The following is a 21,933-nucleotide window of genomic DNA, read 5'->3' on the forward strand; positions in this document are numbered from 1 at the left end:
AAGGAAAGAAAATGACTTGATTCCCCCATCAACAGTCAGTGTTGATTGAGGAATCCCTTCAGCAGCGCTATTGTGTTCTGCCAGCAGAGAGCACACAATGGTTAGTGTTGCCAGCTATAGCTGGCAACAATCGTTCTGGAAAACCCAACAGGATGGATGTACACAAGCTGATCGATAGATCGACTTGCGTACAACCAGGGTGCCCATACATGGATCAAAATGTGGTCTGGAACCTCTTGAACCGGCCACATTTTGACCCATGTTTTGTCAGCGTTAGTGTATTTAAATATGTTAGTACATCTAACAAATGAAAGCCAAACTCCAGCAAATACTTTATAATGAGTTACATCAAACTCTTTTTTTTTTTTTTACCTTTTGGGATAAAGGTTTTACATGCATAAATAAAAGCCGAATAATGTAAGCTCCCCTCCCAGTGTTAAAGTGGTTTGTCTCATCTCTGTAATTGATACATTCTGCTGGAGATCTTGTTCATCTGAAAAGCAACAGACTTACTGGTTGGATCACCAGATGAACATAGAAGAAATAAAGCCTAAAAAAGAAATGAATGCAGCCATCACTCTACAAAATGGTAAGCTGCAATATTATAAATGTTTGCTTTTGGGTTGAATACTGCTGGCCTGTACACACTATAAAAAAATAAGGCAAACATTTTCGTCTGAGGAACGATCGTACGATTTTCCGACAACTTTTGACAGCTGATTCCGACACTTTGAACAAAAATTTCCAAAGGGACAAACGCCAACATTTTTCTTGTACCTGAACAGAACGAACGGTTTTCGTTTAATGTGTACCATTTTCGTACGAGTTTTGTGCGCGAAATAGCACATATGAAAGATTGCGCATGATCAGAAACTATAAATAGCAAAAAAAAAAAAAAAAAAAAAAAACCTTCGTCGTACGAGAATTTTCCTATCCTCGGTTTCGAGTGGCTGTGAATCATCGAGGAAAACCGGCCAATCATTCGCCCGAGTTTCTCATAGTGTGTACGGGGCTTTAGTGTAGTTGTGATAGTCAGGTATCCACAATCATTTGGCCATATAGTGTGGGTGTGATGGTCAGGTGTTCACAAGCAGTTGGCCATATAGTTACATGGTTACATAGTTGGTAAGGTTGAAAAAAGACACAAGTTTTTCAGGTCCAACCTATGTGTGTGATTATATGTCAGTATTACCTTTAATATCCCAGTATGTTGTGGTCGTTTAGGTACTTATCTAATAGTTTTTTTTTAATTATCTATGCTCTCTGCTGAAACCACTGCTTGTGCTAACATTCTTAGAGCTCTTACCGTAAAGAACCCTTTACGCAATTTCCGGTTAAATCGCGTTTCCTCTAATTCAAGTGAATGGCCGCGAGTCTCTTTCATGGAAACGTTTTATCTCTGTCGTGGGTCACCAGTATGGTATTTGTACATTGAAATCATTTCCTCTCTCAAGCGTCTCTTCTCCAGAGAGAGTAAGTTCATTGCTTGTGACCTTTCCTCATAACTAATATCCTCCAGACCCTTTATTAGCTTTGTTGCCCTTCTTTGTACTCGCTTCATTTCCAGTACATCCTTCCTGAGGACTGGTGCCCAGAACTGGACAGCATACTCCAGGTGCGGCCGGACCAGAGTCTTGTAGAGCTGGAGAATTACCGTTTTATCTCTGGAGTTAATTCCCTTTTTAATGCATGACAATATTCTATTGGCTTTGCTTGCAGCAGCTTGACATTGCATGCCATTGCTGACCCTATCATCTACTAGGACCCCCAAGTTCTTTTCCATCCTAGATTCCCCCAGAGGTGCTGCCCCTAGTGAGTAGATTGCATTTATGTTTTTGCCACCTAAATGCATTATTTGACATTTTTCTACAATAATTTGACATTTTTCTACAATAACTTGACATTTTTCTACAATAAACATAACTATAGCGTGGGTGTGATGGTCAGGTGTTCACAATGATTTGGCCATATAGTGTGGGTGTGATGTTCAGGTGTTCACAAACTTTTGACCATCTATATTATTATGTTACAGTCACTATAGGTTTTCTTTAAGCTTGTCTTTTGTATACAGGAAAAACATTTTTCAAAGGCTAAAAATTCGAAGACTAAAAAGAAATAAGTTTGTATTAAACTTTATCTCCTCTTTCTCTTTTGACTGGCCCAGCCCAACCTGCAAACTCATAAACTTTCCCTTATCGCTGACATCCAACCGGAAATCTCTCTCCTTGTTCTTTTGCTTTGCTGGGCAGCTGCCATCTGCACGCAGATAATGAAACAGTCTAATTTCTGAAAGCTTCCTAAAGCCCCCCGAATGGAAGATGCATTTTCAGATTTTCAAAAATGACACGTTTCTGACACCAGACACATCGACTGGAATGAAAATATGTTCTAATTCTGAGCGAAAAGGAATGTTGTTTTGAAGGGTATAGATATGATATCATGTAGCCTTGGGCAATTTTTTTTTTTTTTTTTTTCTTCTTTTTTTTTTTTTTTTTTTTTTACTGTTGGAATCCACTCTGTTATTCATTTTGCGTTTTTCTTTGAACTTTCTCTGTTTGAAGAGATGAATGCCAAAGTACTGTATCTTACATAATGGCTCTTGTGTTAGACCTGATTTCCATTGAATGGCATGCTATGATGTTTTATATAGAAATAAGGCTGATCAAAGGCATTTGATGTCGGAGCCGCAGTCATTAGTAGCTTCTCAAACTCGCACGCTTAGCATTTGCTATGTACCTGTGAATTATCATATTAAAACAGGTTTTTGTCTGTAATTTTCTTTTCTTTATTTTTTTTTTATTTTTTTATTTTTACTGTACCTATATGAGCCGTTGCATCAGGAGTGATGAACAGATCACATTGAATGAATTTAGATTTGATTTGGTGCATTTTGTTTTCCCATCACAAAATCTCGTTAACTAATATGCAATGCTTCTTTTGTGTTGCACTCAGCTTTTAGAACTCTTTTCCCTCTTACAGGCTGTCCATCAGAATCTTTACTTTGAAATGGGTTGAGACAAGATGTGCAGGCCATGTTTAAAGAGAACTGCACATATACTATATGTTGGTGCAAATTAGTAAGATAACTAATGTATAAAAGGCAATATGCATTAAGGTGAAAAAACACCTGCCAGTGACTGGCCTCACAGCCCCCCCCGTTTTACTTACTTGAACCCTTGAACTTGACCCACGGGGATGCACTGTCTCTCTGCCCGGGGGTTCTCCGCTCTTGATTGGATAGATTGATAGCAGCGCAGCCATTGGCTCCCGCTGCTGTCAATCAAATCCAATGACACGAGCGCTGGGGGGGGCGGGGCCGAGTCCTGCATGGACGCCCAATGCTGGACTTGGGAGTGTGCCCGCAAGGTGACCCCCTCGGGGAAGCGCTTCTCCAAGGGGGGTTATCAGATGTGGGGAGGAGCCGCGAGAGCCGCCGAGGGACCCCAGAAGAGCAGGTTCGGGGGCCACTCTATGCAAAACGATCTGCACAGTGGAGGTAAGTATGATATGCTTGTTGCTTATTTATTTTTTTTAATTACCTTTACAATCACTTTAAATTTCAACTTTTGGAGCAATATTTTCTTTAATTTTAAACAAACTTTGGTGGCTGAAGTGATATAGCAAACTTGCACCCTTAACCCTTTTCTGACCGTCCAACACATATGTCCGGCAGCAAAAACAGATGGTAGTATCCTTTTTAGAGAGACCACTCCCTTGATGATGTCAGTGGGTGGAGTTTTGTACACTTTATATTATGCTGTGGGTGGAACCCTGGGCAGACGGTGAATGAGACTTTGCTTTCCCTGATCTACAGAACGTAGGTTTGTATCTTGGAGTGGTAGACCTGCTGGAACTTAGCCCAGGAAGAGACTCCATGTGAGGACTCATTGCTGGGGGACTCACAAAAAAGCATTTAGGAAGATGGGTAGATATTAGGAGTTTGAGTTGGTGGCAGTAAAATGTTTTGCACGTTATTTCTGAAGATGTGGAGTTGAGAAATTGACGTAACCTGTTACTGCCTTTGATGTTCTCTACAGTATTTAGGCAGGTGGGACTTGTGCCAGAAAACTGTGAGTACGGTTATGGGAGTGGGACTTAAGTGAGTCTGACAGAAAATGGCGGAGCAGCCCTCAAGGACAGGTGTGTGCATACCCATACCACCTAACTTTTTAAGATTGGAACGAGGCACACATATTAGCAAATGTATGTAGACATAGGACACACCCCATGCCATGCCCACCCCTCAAAGGATAATTTAAAAAAAAATAGTTTTTTTTACCACTTCTATTCCTTTATACTGGCTTTTGACATTTACAAATGCAGCAATTTAGAATTAGGATCTTTAGCACTGTAAAACACTATTTGAAAGATAAATAGTGCATTTTATATACAACCATATTGATCAGACCAAAATGAGGGACAAATGAGGAGGAAAGAGTACAGAGGGACTTTTTTCCAAATCAGGGACAGTCCCTCAAAATCAGGGACAGTTGGGAGCTATAGTATACCCTAGCTGAAGAAGAAGCTGGACAGAGCCCTTGGCCAGCTTGGCAGGAACCAACAGCTAATCCAGCTAACCAACATGCTGAGCTGTAGGCAAATATAAAAGTAACAGGTTACTACAGCTTTGTATTGATTAATAGATCAAATATTTTAAAGATCTAGGAGTATTTAGTTACATTCAGCTTGACTTGTTCTGCAATATTAAAGACGTTTCGTAGTTTACCAAGCTACTCTTCAGTTTCTAGAGTGTCAGAAAGATACCCCAACATTAATATTAAATAATGATATTTGAAGCGCTTCACAATGTGCATGAAAATGAATATATAAGAATAAATATAAATAGTCAAATAAATCCAGCGGTGAGTAAAAATTCCTATAAAATCCAGCAATCAAAATAGTGTAAAATTATAAAAAAATATAAAAAATTAGTGACACCAAATGTGTAAAAAATTCACATAAAAAATCCACATAAAAATAAATATATAGGGATGTATTCAGAAGGTTCAATTATACAGGTGTAGAATCCTGATTGGTATAGAGCTTTTGATCACTAGCAAAGCTGTTTAAAAACACTTGCTTAATTAAGGTGCTCATTGATAGTACCAATGTGTTTTTTGCTTCTATTCACAACCAATGTGAGAATCATAAACAGGCAGATAAGAGAAAAAAACAATCATTGTGCAATAGTTAGGATACCAAGGTACACAGGCAAACTTCAATCCACTCACGTGTGCCTTATAATGATAAGGCATATGCAGGTTTTGCTATAGCAGTCAGCCGCCTTAGACAGGAGCAGATTCAGTGTAGTACACTGTGTGAAACTGCTGATCTGCACAGAGCTTCCTTGGCTCCTCCCACGCGTTACATCACAGTCACGTGACTTTTTCAAGTCCGGCAAAAGTCCGTCGGAAAAGTCCATCGGACCAGTCCGGTCGAAAAGTCCGCCCGTGTGTACGCGGCATAACTATTATTAGCTATACCATGACCTGGAAAAATGATACCCTTCACAGGCACATCTTTAAATATATTCCATGTATTTAGTGTCTTCCATTCCCTATGCTGGAGTATGAAAGGAAGAAGCAACACAAGGAGCCAATCAGCTAATTTGCTGACAAGAAGCATACTGGTAGTAAAAGTAAGCAGCGTGAAAGAGAAATGATCTAATCAGTGTACTGTATCTCTTTTCACTGTCCAGTAACAGACTGGGGCAAGTCCAGGATGACCTGGGCTCAGAGGAGGTGCTGGCCATCAGATGAAAACAAATATTACAGGTGAACTATTTGGATTGAAGGTGAATATTGCAGGTTATTATTTTTGGCTTGAGTTCTGCTTTAATGTATACAGACAACAGTTCATGCTGTTTAGACTGGTACCTTAAAATGACAGACCGATACCTTAAAGCAGGGGTCTCAAACTGGTGGCCCCCCAGCTGTTGCGAAACTACAAGTCCCATGAGCCATTGCAAAGCTGACAGTTAAAAGCATGACTATCACAGGCAGAGGTATGATGGGACTTGTAGTTTCGCAACAGCTGGAGGGCCGCCAGCTTGAGACCCCTGCCTTAAAGTGACCGCTATTTTTAAAATATGAAAATCATTGCTTACAAGACATGCAAGGGATGCATGCTTTCTTATTCTGCTCACACTGCCAAACTTCTTGATCAAACAACTTCAGCATTTGATAAACCTTTGCATCCAATACTGTGCTCTGAGGTTTCCTCCTCTAGCCCATATATCACTGCATAAGAAAAAATGTACTACCGGCGCAAAAAAAAAAAAACAAGTATGTGACCAATAGTCTAGTTTGCTGCAATCAAAAATATCACTGCAGGATACAGAAGAAATTATAGGGGGGTTCAAGGCATCAAATACGCAGACGTTTGTTGATTGCTGAAGATATTTCAATAAGTTTTTTCTTTAACTAAGGGGTGCTTAGACTGGTAATATAGCTGTTTTTCAGGGAGCACTGATTTTCACATTTTAAAAATAGAGAACAAGTTGGACATCTAGATCAGGGGTCTACAAAATTTCTAAACAAAGGGCCGGTTTACTTTCCTTCAGGCTTTAAAGGGGCAGGACTCTGGCCAATGGGGGGAAGAAGATGTATTGGAGTAAACATCTTTGGTATTAGGAGGAGGAATAGTGCTCCAGTGTTGGTGTCAGCGGGAGGAATAGTCTCCCATTGTTGGTGTCAGTGGGAGGAATAGTTCTCCATTGTTGATGTCAGTGGGAGGAATAGTGCCCCATCGTTGGTGTCAGTGGGCGGAATAATGCCCCATATTTGGTGTCAGTGGGAGGAATAGTGCCCCAACATTGGTGTCAGTGGGAGGAATAGTGCCCCATCATTGGTGTCAGTGGGAGGTATAATGGCCCATTGTTGGTGTCAGTGGCTGAAATGATGTCCTATTTTTGGTGTCAATGGGGGTGAATAGTGCCTCGCATCAGAAGGAAGAATAGTGCCCCAAGGGCCGGATAAAGATGAGCAAGAGGCCACATCTGGCCTCCAGCCCGCAGTTTGGAGACCACTGATCTAGATCTTCAATGATACCTGATGAAAAACACTTTACTGTAATCTCTAATGATAGGAAGTACCCACAATGCACCTGGTATTAGCCATGTAGACCATGAGGTCTTTGCAAAGGCTTTATGTCACGTGAGGGAGATCAGGAGCAGTAGTTTTTATTAATAATGGGAAGGAAGGGACTGTTGAATTGGCAAATCTTGCTGTTTTGATGTTAAAATCAAGGGCCCTAGTCAATTTGCTGCTGTGTCACTTAAATTTTGAGGTTTCTGTTCCTTTAGGTAACTTCTGCCTCTGGAATTCAGGCTGTCTTCACTAAAGCTGAGCAATTAGAGAGAGGGATTATACGTTGTTGTACATGACAAAACTCTGAGTATACAATGTTATGTATCTGCAGGAAGAAACATGACAGTCTCTAATAACGGGAAGGGAGTTAGGAATTGTTATACTGTACTTGACTTCTTTTTATTGAAAGAAAAAATAAACAATGTCAAAAAGTAATACACAGGCTTATATAAACCTTATGGCACTAATAATCATACTGTACAAACCCTTAATGTGTGTTGAGATTTAAAGCAATTAACTTGACTAAGAAATTGCAGACACTACACCTTTACAAATTTGCCTTCAATACCAAACAATCATTTTACCCCACCCAGTGACCAGATGACAACTTTTTATTTTGGAGTCAAATAGCCATAGTAGTCATTAACTATACATACAAATATGAAAATAGATACAAAAAACACATTATACACGATAAAACAGAACATCCGAAGATAAATTACCTCCTTACAGGTCTAAGATCTGTGTAAGATCAAACCAACTGTTTCTGTCCCCAGCCATTATTACATTGCCTTGTGGGCAATCTGCTACTAATGTACTCCAGATACAGCTTAAAAGCAACTACCGTGTTACCATTGTAATCTTCTTTGGAAAGGAACACAATATCTGAGTTGTGCCCAACCCATTATTGACCAAATTTTTCCTACAAGTACCACCTTCAAAAACCCCAACACCCTTTCCTAGCTGCCATAATAGTTGCAATAAACAGAAAAGTGAGCATTTGTCATAAAGCATTACCCAGGGTTGACATCAGGGGATACATATAGGGATACATCAGATGCCATCATCAGATGACAAGGAAAAAAAAGAACAGAATTTTGCGGGAAAAAATGATTGGATCATGAGAGGGAGGGGGAGGGAGAAACTCGCTGGTAAAAGCCAAGACAAGACCTCCTGCTGTCCAGCTTGCCAAGACCCCACCCAACGTAATTCTGCCCTTCCAATCAAAGAAGTGTCTATCCCTTCTTACATATATTTAACCTTGATCTTACCTCAGCCTCTATTGCAATTCCTAGTCATGTCGCCTTTTACTTAGCTTCACTTCACATTTAGCTATTGTGCCCCTTCTTGGTTGTACCTCTACTCATTCACATAGGGGGGGATCTTGTTAAAGAGGGCTTCTAGATTCTGATAAACTCCCACCTGCAGACCCCCACAACCACCACCCGGGGTTGTGGGGAAGAGGACCTTGTCCCCATCAACAAGGGGACAAGATGCTTTGGGGAGGAGCCCCACCCTGCCCCAAAGAACCCCCCCATATTGAGGGCATGTGGCCTGGTATGGTTCGGGGGCGTGCTCGTTTGACCCTCCCCATTTCCTGACCTGCCGGGTTGCATGATCGAATAAGGGTCTGTTATGGAGTTGGGGGGACTCTATGCCATTTTTTTTTCATTTTGGCATGGGGATAGCTTTAAAATCCATACCAGACCCAAACGGCCTGGTATGGATTTGGGGGGACCCCCACACTGTTTTTTTTTTTAAATGTAATGGCGGCACTGATTTGTTTATATTCTGCTGATGTAGTGGCCGTAAGGCCACCCTGCTCCTTAACAACCAGCTATTCCTCACACAGCAATCGCACCGATATTTTCTATTCGATTCAAATTCAAACCCGTCTGAAAAGTTGCAATTAGTTCAAAAACGCATAAACGAAACTATACGAATTCCGAAAAACAAATCAACTAAACAAAATTAGTGACATAACAAATCTATCCAAAGCTAAACACATTTTTCTGTTCTGCACTAACTAAATTCTTGGATATGGTCCTTTATCATTCCTTTCAATCATTTACATACTATTTATGTTAGACTGACCAGTCTGTAGTTACCAGGTATAGCTCTCAAACCTTTTTTGAATGTTGGTACCACATTAGCTTTTCACTAATCAGCTCATACTATTTCAGTCAGTAAGCTGTCCTAAAAAATTAGGAACAATGGTCTGGCTATGGCAAGTTCTTCGAAGACTCTCAGGTGTAAGCTATCTTGTCCTGGTAATATATGCACATTGATGTTTTCTAGTCTTCTTTGAGCACTGGTCTCTATCAGCCACAAAGGTGCGTTTAATATACTGTTATCAACATTACTGTCCTGTTTTTTATACCCCCTTCTTTTCATTCATATAAACATATCTATTTATATGAAAATGGTAACACACAAGCTGGCTGCAACCAGTGGGGTTTTGCAGTTTTTTTGTGCAATCACAACATGGAACCAAGGTATAGTTACTGACAATGTTACTCACATGTCATCTGACACACCAGTTTGATTTCTTCGCTTAAAAAATTCTGAAAATGTTGCATAGGCAAGATTTATGTTAGTTGACATCATTCACGCCTAGGCACCATAGGCTTTTTCAAACATGTTTTTTATGGTTTCATGCACCCAGTGTTTTTTTTTTTTCATGTGGAGGGTCGGAGTCTACTTCATAAGTGGACCTTGCCTTTTGATGCAAGGTCCACTTTAATTTCATAGCAGTTCGCATTTAACTGTATAACAATTTACCAAAATTCACCCCTGGGATTGAAATGAAAGAGTGGAAAGGGGAAAACTCTCCAGGTATATCGTGGTTTAACCAGTCTTCAAAAAAGCTAACATCTCATTAAAAGACTCACTCCTTAAAGACCTTTACCAGTCATTGTCTTTCTTCTCTCCTTATGGCACCTGTTAACCAGACGTGATACCTACTTGTAGGCAGTGGTAGTCTACTTTCTCCACTGCATGTGACGCTCTTCTGCAGCGGCACTGCAGTTGAAGAGGAAGTCAGGAGGAGCACAGTTCCTCCATTGTTTCCTGGGTCACTGGGAAAGCTATTCGATTGGATGCTGCCGCCCCATGTGACTCTAGCAGCCATCTTGGGTCAGGCAGAGCCTATTTATATCACTGGCTCCCAGGTTCGGTGCACATTTGACAAGTTAGCAGAGTAGGGACAGGCACCCCACCTGGTAGGGACAAAACCAGTGGCAGGCAAAGGTTCCTGACAAGCCTGCTTGGGCTCAAGACGTCCAGGCCACATTCTGCCCCTCTCAAAAGGTATTGTCATTTCGGCTGAATCCTGCTCTCTCTGAAGACTTTTGGACCTGTGAGTGTTCCCAGCTGGATTGCCTTCCCACTGGGTTATTTGTTAACAGTCTTTGCATTATTTAAATACAAGTTCTTTCATCGTACTGGAACTGTGTGTATTATTACCACCACGTGAAAAGACATTATAGGAAACCTGCCTGTTAGTTACCATCCTCTGAAACCTGTTTTGTTTATGTTAGCTGCAGAAATTTTGACACAAATTTTCCGCAAATTTTCAGCACTGATAGCTTGTGTCATGTGTATTATTCACTCTTCGCACCAGAAAAATTTGTTAATCATGTGGAAAAATTAATTTATCATGCCCTAAAAATGAATAGGACTTGATTCATTAAAGCTGAAGTTTAGTTAAAAATATTTTGTTCTCTACACCTTTAGTTGTATTACTTACCTGTAATGAAGTATGTGTCATGTTGTGCTGGCAGCTGGATTCTGTAGAAATCTTCACTGCAGGCCTGCCCCGTAATGCAGGCCTCTTCGTGCAAAAAATGTATTTAATGTATTCATCTATACAGAGTTGCATTAATTTGTGTCTTTTCTATCTAATTGGAGTTTGGCTTTAGGGCCTGTGTTAATGGGCTTTTGCTTGCTTCAAGCAGGTTTTGCACTCTAAGACCCCTTTCACACTGAGTCAGTTTTCAGGTGTTTTAGCGCTAGAAATAGCACCCGTAAAGCACCTGAAAACTGCGTCCTATTCTCTGCAATGGGTGCTTTCACACCCAGGTGGTGCTTTTGCTGGATGTTTGGAAAAGTCCGGCAAGCAGCATCTTTGGGGCGGGTTGGGAGTGCTTTATACAGCACTCTCAAAATGCCCCTGCCCATTGAAATAAATGGGCAGCGCTTCCAAAGCGTCGCAACACTGGAGTTTTTAATCCCTTTCTTTGGCTATAAGACGAAAAGTGGTGCAAAAGCGCTGCTTAAACAGCAGTAAAGTGCTGCTAAAACAAGCAGCGCTTTACCACCAACGAGGCCCCAGTGTGAAAGGGGTCTTATACAAGTCTTTGGTAATGCAAAAACCAACTTGAGGCAAGGCAAAAGCAGGTCAGAAGGAGGTCGACTGCAAGCCAAATGCACCTGTCTGTGAATTATGAAGGAACTCAGAAATGTCTCAAACTGATCCCATTGACATAAGCTTAAAGTCAATCCCTACACACCCTTAACCACTTACCCACTGGGCACTTAAACCCCCTTCCTAACCAGACCAATTTTCAGCTTTCAGTGCTCTCACATTTTGAATGACAATTACTCAGTCATGCAACACTGTACCCATATGAAAATTTCGTCCTTTTTTGGCCCCTTACTCCGATCTGTGATCAGCCGAGTCTCATGGACTCACTGATCACAGAGCATGCCAGTGCGCCCCGCAGCTTTGGCTGTATTTCGCCTTTAAGTTGTTAAAGCGGCCTCTTATGGTCTATTATCTCTTGTGATAAGATTGCTTGAAAGACAGTTTAGTACACCTTTTGTTTTATTGCTAGATAAAATGGAATAAATGCAATAAAATGGAACCCCATATTGTACATTATCTCTTTGCCATCGTCCTTGTTTTATTTTGTGGTCTATACTTCTCTTTATTACTCTTCCCTTGCTGTTCTGTCTGCCCTTCTAACTTTCTTCTACAAATTATTATTTGACTTCTAATAAAACCGGACTGCACCATGGACATTTAATGATCATGCCATGTGAAGGGTTGTAGGAAACTGCTTATGTGTGAAATGAATTAATCGTCTTGTTCCTTTATCCCCAGACAGAACTGTCATCGTTGATATTGCTCTGCCTCCACTTGGTGGCCTCTATGTCCTCGGAAATCTGGAGTTTCCTTCGCAATCTAGTAACGTTTTAAATGTCACCTGCATTCTTATTTCTGGAGGGGAACTAAGGATTGGTAAGTGTTAGTAATTATAAATGCACCATTACAGTTTCTTTTATAAACAACCTTAATGTAGATCAGAAGTTGAAACTAAACAAGAGCGTAACACATTGGTATGATGCTGTATTGCTAGTGTTAAGCATCAGCTCACACCAAATCAGAGAGTCTAAAGAAGGCCATAGATTGCGCGATTTTTATTCCCGCAATCACGGGTTACAGGAAAGGAAATCGATTGATTCCCACATTAACGCAGTGAGTGTTGATGTGGGAATCCCTCCTGCAGAGCTATTGTGTTCACCTGACAAGGTTACAGGGAGCCGTCCCTGCTGGGAGAACACGGCGATTACTACTAGCAGCTAAACTGGTTTTCTTTTCTTTTTTTTTTTTTTTTTTTGCACTTATCGAACAGGTATAACAAAACCCTTCCTATGGTATATATGACAGTGACTGCTTATTTGATGTCTGAATAAAATATGTTGCTGTTCACATGGTGGTATTCTGATGAGGATCTTCACGTGTACATTTGTGTTGACCTAACATTTTTGTAGAACGTGCAGGTGCACAATGGTTGGCTCTCTGGGACTTTTTGGTCCATTTGCACTAAATATGGGTTGGGTTAGTGCTGGGGTCTCCTCCTGTTGGACACTACTCATATTGAAGGCTACCTGTCTTCTTTTGCATTATACAGTACATTGCAGGGAACTTTTGTGCCTTTTTACTCTGACATAATTTCAGTGAAGTGCAGATGTGATGAAGGCACTTCTATTTTTCTTCTTCTTTTATGAAGAAAAATTTTTTTGCCAATTTGACGCAGAGAATTTTAATAATGTTTACACATTTCTGTAAGCAATAACACATAAATCATAAATTCATTAATTCCACATTATATTTTAATTATTCCTAGCCTAATCCTAATAATCTGAATGATCTTGACGTTTGTAAATGTACTAATGTGATGATCCCCATACATTGACTTCCAGGAATTCAGTGACATGTAGTCACTATTCTTTGAGAGTAGCCACTGCTGTGTTAAACATTTCACAGAGCCTGCCTTCTAAACTGCAGAGCTGCTGAGAGAAGGAGTTTCACAAGGTATAGTCGGTACAGGCATCACTGCTTGTAGGCAGCAAGGTACTATGGGATATGTAGTCCTTAGAAATTGAAAGTAAACAGCAAAGGAGCAGCTGCAAAGCATGCAGGAATTCCAGAAAGTTGGGGAAAGTGATGGCCAGCAGGCAGGCAGAACTCACAGCATGAAAGAAGATTTTCCAAGTACGCTTATGTTGGATTGTCATTATTAACCACTTCAGCCCCGAAAGATTTGGCTGCTCAATTATCAGGCCATTTTTTTGCAATACGGCACTGCGTCGCTTTAACTGACAATTGCACGGTCGTGCAACGTTGTACCCAAACAAAAGTGACGTCCTTTTTTTCCCACAAATAGAGCTTTCTTTTGGTGGTATTTGATCACCTATGCGTTTTTTTTTTCCGCTATAAACAAAAGAAGAGTGACAATTTTGAAAAAAACACAATGGGAGTTATTTACTAAAGGCAAATCCACTTTGCACTACAAGTGCAAACTACAAGTGCAAAGTGCACTTGAAATTGCACTGAAAGTCGCTGTAGATCGGAGAGGAACATGCAAGGAAAATAAAAAACAGCATTTTAGCTTGCACATGATTTGATAATAAAATTAGCAGAGCTTCCCCTCATTTCAGATCTACCCCTCAGATCTACAGCGACTACACTTCCAAGTACATTTTTAGTGCAATTTCAAGTGCATGTTGCACTTGTAGTTTGCACTTGTAGTGCAAAGTGGATTTGCCTTTTGTAAATAACCCCCAATTTCTTTTAATTTTTGCTATGATAAATATCCCATTTTTTTTCAAAATTTTTTTTCCCCTCAATTTAGGCCGATATGTATTTTTCTACATATTTTTGGTAAAAGAAATAGCAATAAGTGTATATTGATTGGTTTGCGCAAAAGTTATAGCGTCTACAAAATAGGGGATATATTTATAGCATTTTTATTATTATTTTTTTTTTTTTTACTAGTAATGGCGGCGATCTGTGATTTTTATTGGGACTGCGATATTGCAGCAGACAAATTGGACACTTTTGACAATTTTTTGGGACCATTGACAATTATACAGTGATCAGTGCTATAAAAATGCACTGATTACTGTATAAATGTCACTGGCAGGGAAGGGGTTAACACTAGGGGGCGATCAAGGGGTTAACTGTGTTTGCTAGCGTGTGTTCTAACTGTGGGGGGATGGGAATGTCTAGGAGGAGAGAGATCGGCGTTCATACTTAGTATGAACACACAATCTGTTTCTACTCCCCTGAAAGAACTGAACTCCCCTGAAAGAACTCTATCACGAGCGATCGCAGGTGCCCAGCGGTCATCGCGTCCGCTGGGCACTCAAATCGGCTCCGGGCAGACGCTGTGGGCGTGGGCGTGCGCCCCTAGTGGCCAAAAAAGCGAAGCGTCGTGAGGTAACGTCGTTTCGCCCAGCCGTGCCATTCTATTCATATATCTAAATCAATACATAGCTTTAATCTATGAATGGAGACTCCAACTCTTCTGGACTGTAGCGGTGATTTTTTATGATTTTTTAATAGGTGTTTATTACAATCATATATAAAAAAAAAAAAATTGACATCACAATATGACCAATGACAAAAAGACTAAGTTGATCCCTAGTAAGCATAAGTCTGTGCTTGCTTTAACAGGTGGTCCACTGTGCTCTTTTTATCTTGAGCAGTTGCCCCTGATATAGAGTTAGGTCAGCTATGACACAGACAGTAGAGCTTCGTTAATAAAAATTGGGAGAGGTTCTTACCCCAGCTCTCCCCACTTCCACATCACAGCACCTGAAGCAGGTGCCTTTCCTGCCTATGTCTTGGCCTACCTCTGATGCACCCTCTGACTTAACTACATACTGTGTCCATGGCCTGTAATAAGTATGCAAATCAAGATGAAAGTAAGAGCTATATAAGCCTTGTATGCTTGTTCATGGTCAGTGACTCAGATTAATGAAGCAGAGGATCAGCATCTAGTGTTTGCTGACTAGCAAGGGCATCCTCTCAAGAAAAGATTCCTTTAAAAACAGTGCTTGAAGATTTGTAATATTGAGCTGTGAATGGACACTCTTGCCATGCAGAACTATGAACCCTATTTGGAGGAAAAGTGAAGCCTTGCTCTTGGAACCAACTTGGCAGTGGCTTTAGTGACAACTGTAGTCTGATTGCCTTCTGAAGGCAGAATTTCTATTCTGTTCTTTGCTATTCCCCTAGGAATAGGAAAGCTTTTCGCCAACTGCGAAACTTCTCAACCTACACCATTAAAACCCATTGATTTCTTGCAAACATATTTTTATTCTATTTAAAAATTAGCCCCCTGGAGTCTGATCTTCTGAACTGTAACAAAGGGATTCTTCTTTTTTTAGGTCTGCATGTTCTAGGCCTCAGAGTTGATGCTTGGCCCCCATCTGTCCTTGTCTGTTTGTTCAAAGCCCTCAGGGATTTTCCTTTCAATCCATCTGTCCACATTCTACCACACCCTACAGAAATTCCAACACTGCAGATAATGAGGTATTTTTGGTAAACAATTTTAATGGAAATTGACATTTCTATTGGTAAATCCATTCTTCGGCCTTGTGGCTCTCTTTCCACGTATATGTCCATTGCAGAACTTACCAATCAGGCGCGGCTAACATATGACTCCACGACTTAGCATCAGACCTGTCAGGCTATGTTCTGTCTCATAACTCAATCATCTCAGCTGACGTGGAAAGCCAAGAGCAATATGAAATGCCTCTGATGTGCTTATAATGACAGTTCAACAGTTTTAACTGTTGATTGTCTTAATTATGTTCAGTTGGCTTAATTTTCTCCAACTGTGAAAAGAACATAAATCATAGTAAAAGTGGATATTACTCTGTGGAGAACCACATGTTTTTGAGGTCCAAGATCAAGGGTAGCCCATAATTAGAGGTTTCTAGTAAACTAGCACCCTGCCAGTAGGGCCCTGAAAATAAAAATCAAAGCACTCTTGCTGTAGAGCCCGGAATCAAATAAAAATGGGTGTTAGGATTTAGATTTCCTATTTGATTCTTAAAGTTTCATAAATGGGGATAGAAAAAAAAATGTGATACACAATAGGGCCAAAATCTTGTGGATACTCAGTCATTACACCTACTTATAAAGCCGGTAGTCATGTGGACACCCCTCGGTTCCGGGGTTTCTTGTGAAGGTTACGATAAATGCTAGAGCACACAAAGACATTTTTAGACAATCATTCTTGCAGTAACAGGAAGGTCCTGGTATGTTCCAGAATGTCTGTGCACAATGTCAGGTCCATGAAGATATGTTTTGATAAATTTGGTTTGGAGGAAATCGAGTGGCCTTCTCAGAGCCCTGGGTTCAACTCTATTGAACGCATTTGGGAGGAATTGGAATGCCCGTTGAGACTGTGAGTCAAGTCTTCTCATCCAAAATTAGTGCCTGACCTCACAAAGCTCTTCTAGTTAAATTGGCATAAATTCCAATAGATACTTTCCCTAAAAAAAGTTGAGGCTTTAGGGGGCCGCAGTAGTTGCCAAATCCATAATAATGTCCATGGTTTTGGAATAGATGTCTAAGCAGCTCATATAGATGTGATAGTCAGGTATCCACAAACATTTGGCCATATAGCCCACATTGTGTAGCATGCAAGGGTCAGCCTTAAAACATCCCCTTCAGAGACAGCAACTTTTTGTCTTTTTGTTTACATTTCTTTGGCAAAATAAGGCCAGGCATCAATAGACGTGAACGGCAGTCCGATGTGCAGTCCTCTGCATTACCTATTGGATCAATAAACATGCATACCTGCCTAAAGATAAGGGGCTGCTGCAGTTAGATGCTCCTTATCAAGGTTGAAACAGGCATTCTAACAGGATTAGTCACTATTTCTGCTGGGATTTGTAGGCTAGGGGTATTTGCTGGTGCCCATAGACCTGAGATTGTCCCCTGCTTTGCCTAAATACAGACAGTTGGAGAACTATCAACTTCGATGTATAAGTACTCTTAGTTCATCCTTTAGAGCTGAACTCTAGGCAGCTATAAAACACACACTTTATTATAGCTCTATATTCCTACAAATCATTAAAATAGCCATACAGGCAGCCCCTGGGTTGCGAACACATTAACCACTTCAGCCCCGGAAGGTTTTACCCCCTTCCTGACCAGAGCACTTTTTACAATTCGGCACTGCGTCGCTTTAACTGCTAATTGCGCGGTCATGCAATGCTGTACCCAAACGAAATTTGCGTCCTTTTCTTCCCACAAACAGAGCTTTCTTTTGATGGTATTTGATCACCTCTGCCGTTTTTATTTTTTGCGCTATAAACGGAAAAAGACCGAAAATTTTGAAAAAAAATGATATTTTCTACTTTTTGTTATAAAAAAAAATCCAATAAACTCAATTTTAGTCATACATTTAGGCCAAAATGTATTCGGCCACATGTCTTTGGTAAAAAAAATGTCAATAAGCGTATATTTATTGGTTTGCGCAAAAGTTATAGCGTCTACAAACTAGGGTACATTTTCTGGAATTTGCACAGCTTTTAGTTTATGACTGCCTATGTCATTTCTTGAGGTGCTAAAATGGCAGGGCAGTACAAAACCCCCCAAATGACCCCATTTTGGAAAGTAGACACCCCAAGGAAATTGCTGAGAGGCATGTTGAGCCCGTTGAATATTTATTTTTTTTGTCCCAAGTGATTGAATAATGACAAAAAAAAAAAATTTACAAAAAGTTGTCACTAAATGATATATTGCTCACACAGGCCATAGGCATATGTGGAATTGCACCCCAAAATACATTCAGCTGCTTCTCCTGAGTATGGGGATACCACATGTGTGGGACTTTTTGGGAGCCTAGCCGCGTACGGGGCCCCAAAAACCAAGCACCGCCTTCAGGATTTCTAAGGGCATACATTTTTGATTTCACTCCTCGCTGCCTATCACAGTTTTGAAGGCCATAAAATGCCAAGATGGCACAAAACCCCCCAAATGACCCCATTTTGGAAAGTAGACACCCCAAGCTATTTGCTAAGAGGCATGGTGAGTATTTTGCAGCTCTCATTTGTTTTTGAAAATGAAGAAAGACCAGAAAAAAATTTTTTTTTTCTTTTTTCAATTTTCAAAACTTTGTGACAAAAAGTGAGGTCTGCAAAATACTCACTATACCTCTCAGCAAATAGCTTGGGGTGTCCAATACAATTTCCAAAATGGGGTCATTTGGGGGGGTTTTGTGCCACCTGGGTATTCCATGGCCTCCGAAACTGTGATAGGCAGTGAAGAGTGAATTCAAAAATTTACGCCCTTAGAAAGCCTGAAGGCGGTGCTTGATTTTCGGGGTCCCGTGCGCGGCTAGGCTCCCAAAAAGTCCCACACATGTGGTATCCCCATACTCAGGAGAAGCAACAGAATTTATTTTGGGGTGTAATTTCACATATTCCCATGGCATGTTTGAGCAATATATCATTTAGTGACACCTGGGCATTCCATGGCCTCCGAAACTGTGATAGGCAGTGAAGAGTGAATTCAAAAATTTACGCCCTTAGAAAGCCTGAAGGCGGTGCTTGATTTTCGGGGTCCCGTGCGCGGCTAGGCTCCCAAAAAGTCCCACACATGTGGTATCCCCATACTCAGGAGAAGCAACAGAATTTATTTTGGGGTGTAATTTCACATATTCCCATGGCATGTTTGAGCAATATATCATTTAGTGACAACTAAAAAAAAAAAAAAAAAAAAAAATTGTCTCTTTCCTGCAACTTGTGTCACAATATAAAATATTCCATGGACTCGACATGCCTCTCAGCAAATAGCTTGGGGTGTCTACTTTCCAAAATGGGGTCATTTGGGGGGGTTTTGAACTGTCCTGGCATTTTATGCACAACATTTAGAAGCTTATGTCACACATCACCCACTCTTCTAACCACTTGAAGACAAAGCCCTTTCTGACACTTTTTGATTACATGAAAAAATTATTTTTTTTTGAACCCCCAAACATTATATATTTTTTTAAAGCAAATGCCCTACAGATTAAAATGGTGGGTGTTTCATTTTTTTTTTTTCACACAGTATTTGCGCAGCGATTTTTCAAACGCATTTTTTGTGGAAAAAACACACTTTTTTAAATTTTAATGCACTAAAACACACTATATTGCCCAAATGTTTGATGAAATAAAAAAGATGATCTTAGGCCGAGTACATGGATACCAAGCATGACATGCTTTAAAATTGCGCACAAACGTGCAGTGGCAACAAAATTAATACATTTTTAAAAGCCTTACACAGAGGAGGTCTACTGCTAAAATTACTGCCCTCGATCTGACGTTCGCGGTGACACCTCACATGCATGGTGCAATTGCTGTTTACATTTGACGTCAGACCGACGCTTGCGTTCGCCTTAGCGCGAGAGCAGGGGGGACAGGGGTGCTTTTTTTTTTTTTCTTTATTATTTTTTTGCTTTTTTATCTTATTTTTAAACTGTTCCTTTCATTTTTTTTTTTTTAATCATTTTTATTGTTACCCAATTTCCCAATGGCGCTGTTTACATCCGGCGAAATCTAAGTCATAAAATGCTCGTAGCTTCCGGTTTCTTAGGCCATAGAGATGTTTGGAGCCACTCTGGTCTCTGATCAGCTCTATGGTCAGCTGGCTGAATCACCGGCTGCATTCTCAGGTTCCCTGTTGAGACAGGAGAGCCAGAGAAAAACACGGAAGACGGTGGGGGGGGGGGCATTCCCTCCCACTGCTTGTAAAAGCAGTCTAGAGGCTAATTAGCCGCTAGGATTGCTTTTACATGAAAGCCGACCGCTGGCTGAAAAGAATGATACCAAGATGAAACCTAAACCTGCAGGCATCTTTCTGGTATAACCACTCAAAGTCGTGAATGGCGTATCTGAAGACAAAAAAATGGTTAACAATAAAGCACAGTGAACAGTAAAGTATAAAAAATTGCATAACTGAAAAGCAAACATGATAAAACATAATAACAATAAAACATTGCAGAATAGAATACAGTAAAAAAGAGCAGAACAATAGAGAGAGAGAATAGAGAGAGAGAGAGAGAGAGAACAATAAAACGACAACTATTTATTTTTTTTTATTTTTGTTTGTGTTTTTTTTTTTTTTTTTTACACTTTTTTTTTGTAACCGTAACTTTTATAACTGTAACCGGTTCCAGGTTCGGGTCTCTCAAAATGCGATGGCATCTTGGGAGACCCTGTGAAAGTGTGCCTAGTCTGTGCAATGCTGTACCCTACGCTAATACTCAACTAGTGAATGGTAGCGTTCAAAACATTCACCAATGCAAAGACCAGGATTGTCAGGACAGGAGGGACAATAATAGCGGGTGTCACGCCTATATCCACGCTTGCTGTAGACACGACATCTTTTTTGGGGGGGTACGTTGGGTAGGGGTACTCGGGAGGACATAAAGAAAATGCCTCTCATGCAGCCGACTGCATTTGGTTGGGGATGTGAATGGGGGAAGTACGGGCGCTGCAGAAGCGGTGGGTTCCCAATTAGGATTGGCGAATGCAGCAGGAAGGGCACTATGGGCAAGACGGGCCTGTGTTTGCCTTCTTGGTGGCAGCGGGACACTACTTGTGCTTGCCACCTCACCAGCTTGAACTGCACTTATGGGACTCGCCACGTCACCAAGTGTTACTGCAGTGCTGGTTTGACTACGACCGGGGTGTACCAGGCCGCTGGCGCTTGCCAGTTCACCAAAACGCTACAAAAAAAAACTGTTAGCGATCGCAGGGATCAGGCCTGACTCTGCGAACGCTGCAGTTATGCGTTTAGTGTTTTGTAAGTGACAGTGATCGATCGATACTGCACTTGGGTGGGCTGGGCTGGGCCGGGCGGAGGGGCAAAACGCAGGTGCTAGCAGATATCTGGGCTGATCCCGCTAACACTGCGTTTTTGGGAATCCTAAACTGCTGGGGACGCTAGTATAGATCTGATCGGATCAGATATTGATGCGTTCAGATACTATACCACTAAGGGAGGTGTACGGTGCATGGGTGTTAGCGCTACTGGCACTAACCTGACGCTGCCTGGGGCTGGTGCTTGCCATTTCACCAAAACGCTACCAAAAAAACTGTTAGCGATCGCAGGGATCAGGCCTGACTCTGCGAACGCTGCAGTTATGCGTTTAGTGTTTTGTAAGTGACAGTGATCGATCGATACTGCACTTGGGTGGGCTGGGCCGAGCCGGGCGGAGGGGCAAAATGCAGGTGCTAGCAGGTATCTGGGCTGATCCCGCTAACACTGCGTTTTTGGGAACCCTAAACTGCTGGGGACGCTAGTATAGATCTGATCGGATCAGATATTGATCCGTTCAGATACTATACCACTAAGGGAGGCGTATGCTGCGTGCGTGGGTGTTAGCGGTACTGGCGCTAATCTGACGCTGCCTGGGGCGACGCATATCACCGCCGGGCGATCGGGGGGCTAAACCTTTATTCGGTAATAAACGGCGGGTGCCCTGACACTATAAAAAATAAACAAACTAACCAGCATCACCCGTAACGGTTATACAGTGATCAGTGGTGAAAG

The 21,933-nt window shown here is 41.2% G+C and overlaps 1 protein-coding gene across 2 annotated transcripts in view; it reads left to right on the forward strand.

Moving 5' to 3' along the window:
- Positions 1–21,933, forward strand: part of PKHD1 (PKHD1 ciliary IPT domain containing fibrocystin/polyductin) — a 908,610-nt gene that overhangs the window by 558,808 nt on the left and 327,869 nt on the right. For both annotated transcript variants that reach the window (XM_073625163.1, XM_073625162.1), the window contains exon 52: positions 12,193–12,330. In XM_073625163.1, the coding sequence (XP_073481264.1) occupies positions 12,193–12,330 (138 nt within the window). The remainder of the gene's footprint in view (positions 1–12,192; positions 12,331–21,933) is intronic.

This window comes from Aquarana catesbeiana, linkage group LG04 (genome assembly GCF_042186555.1).
Source record: "Aquarana catesbeiana isolate 2022-GZ linkage group LG04, ASM4218655v1, whole genome shotgun sequence".
NCBI lineage: Eukaryota > Metazoa > Chordata > Amphibia > Anura > Ranidae > Aquarana > Aquarana catesbeiana.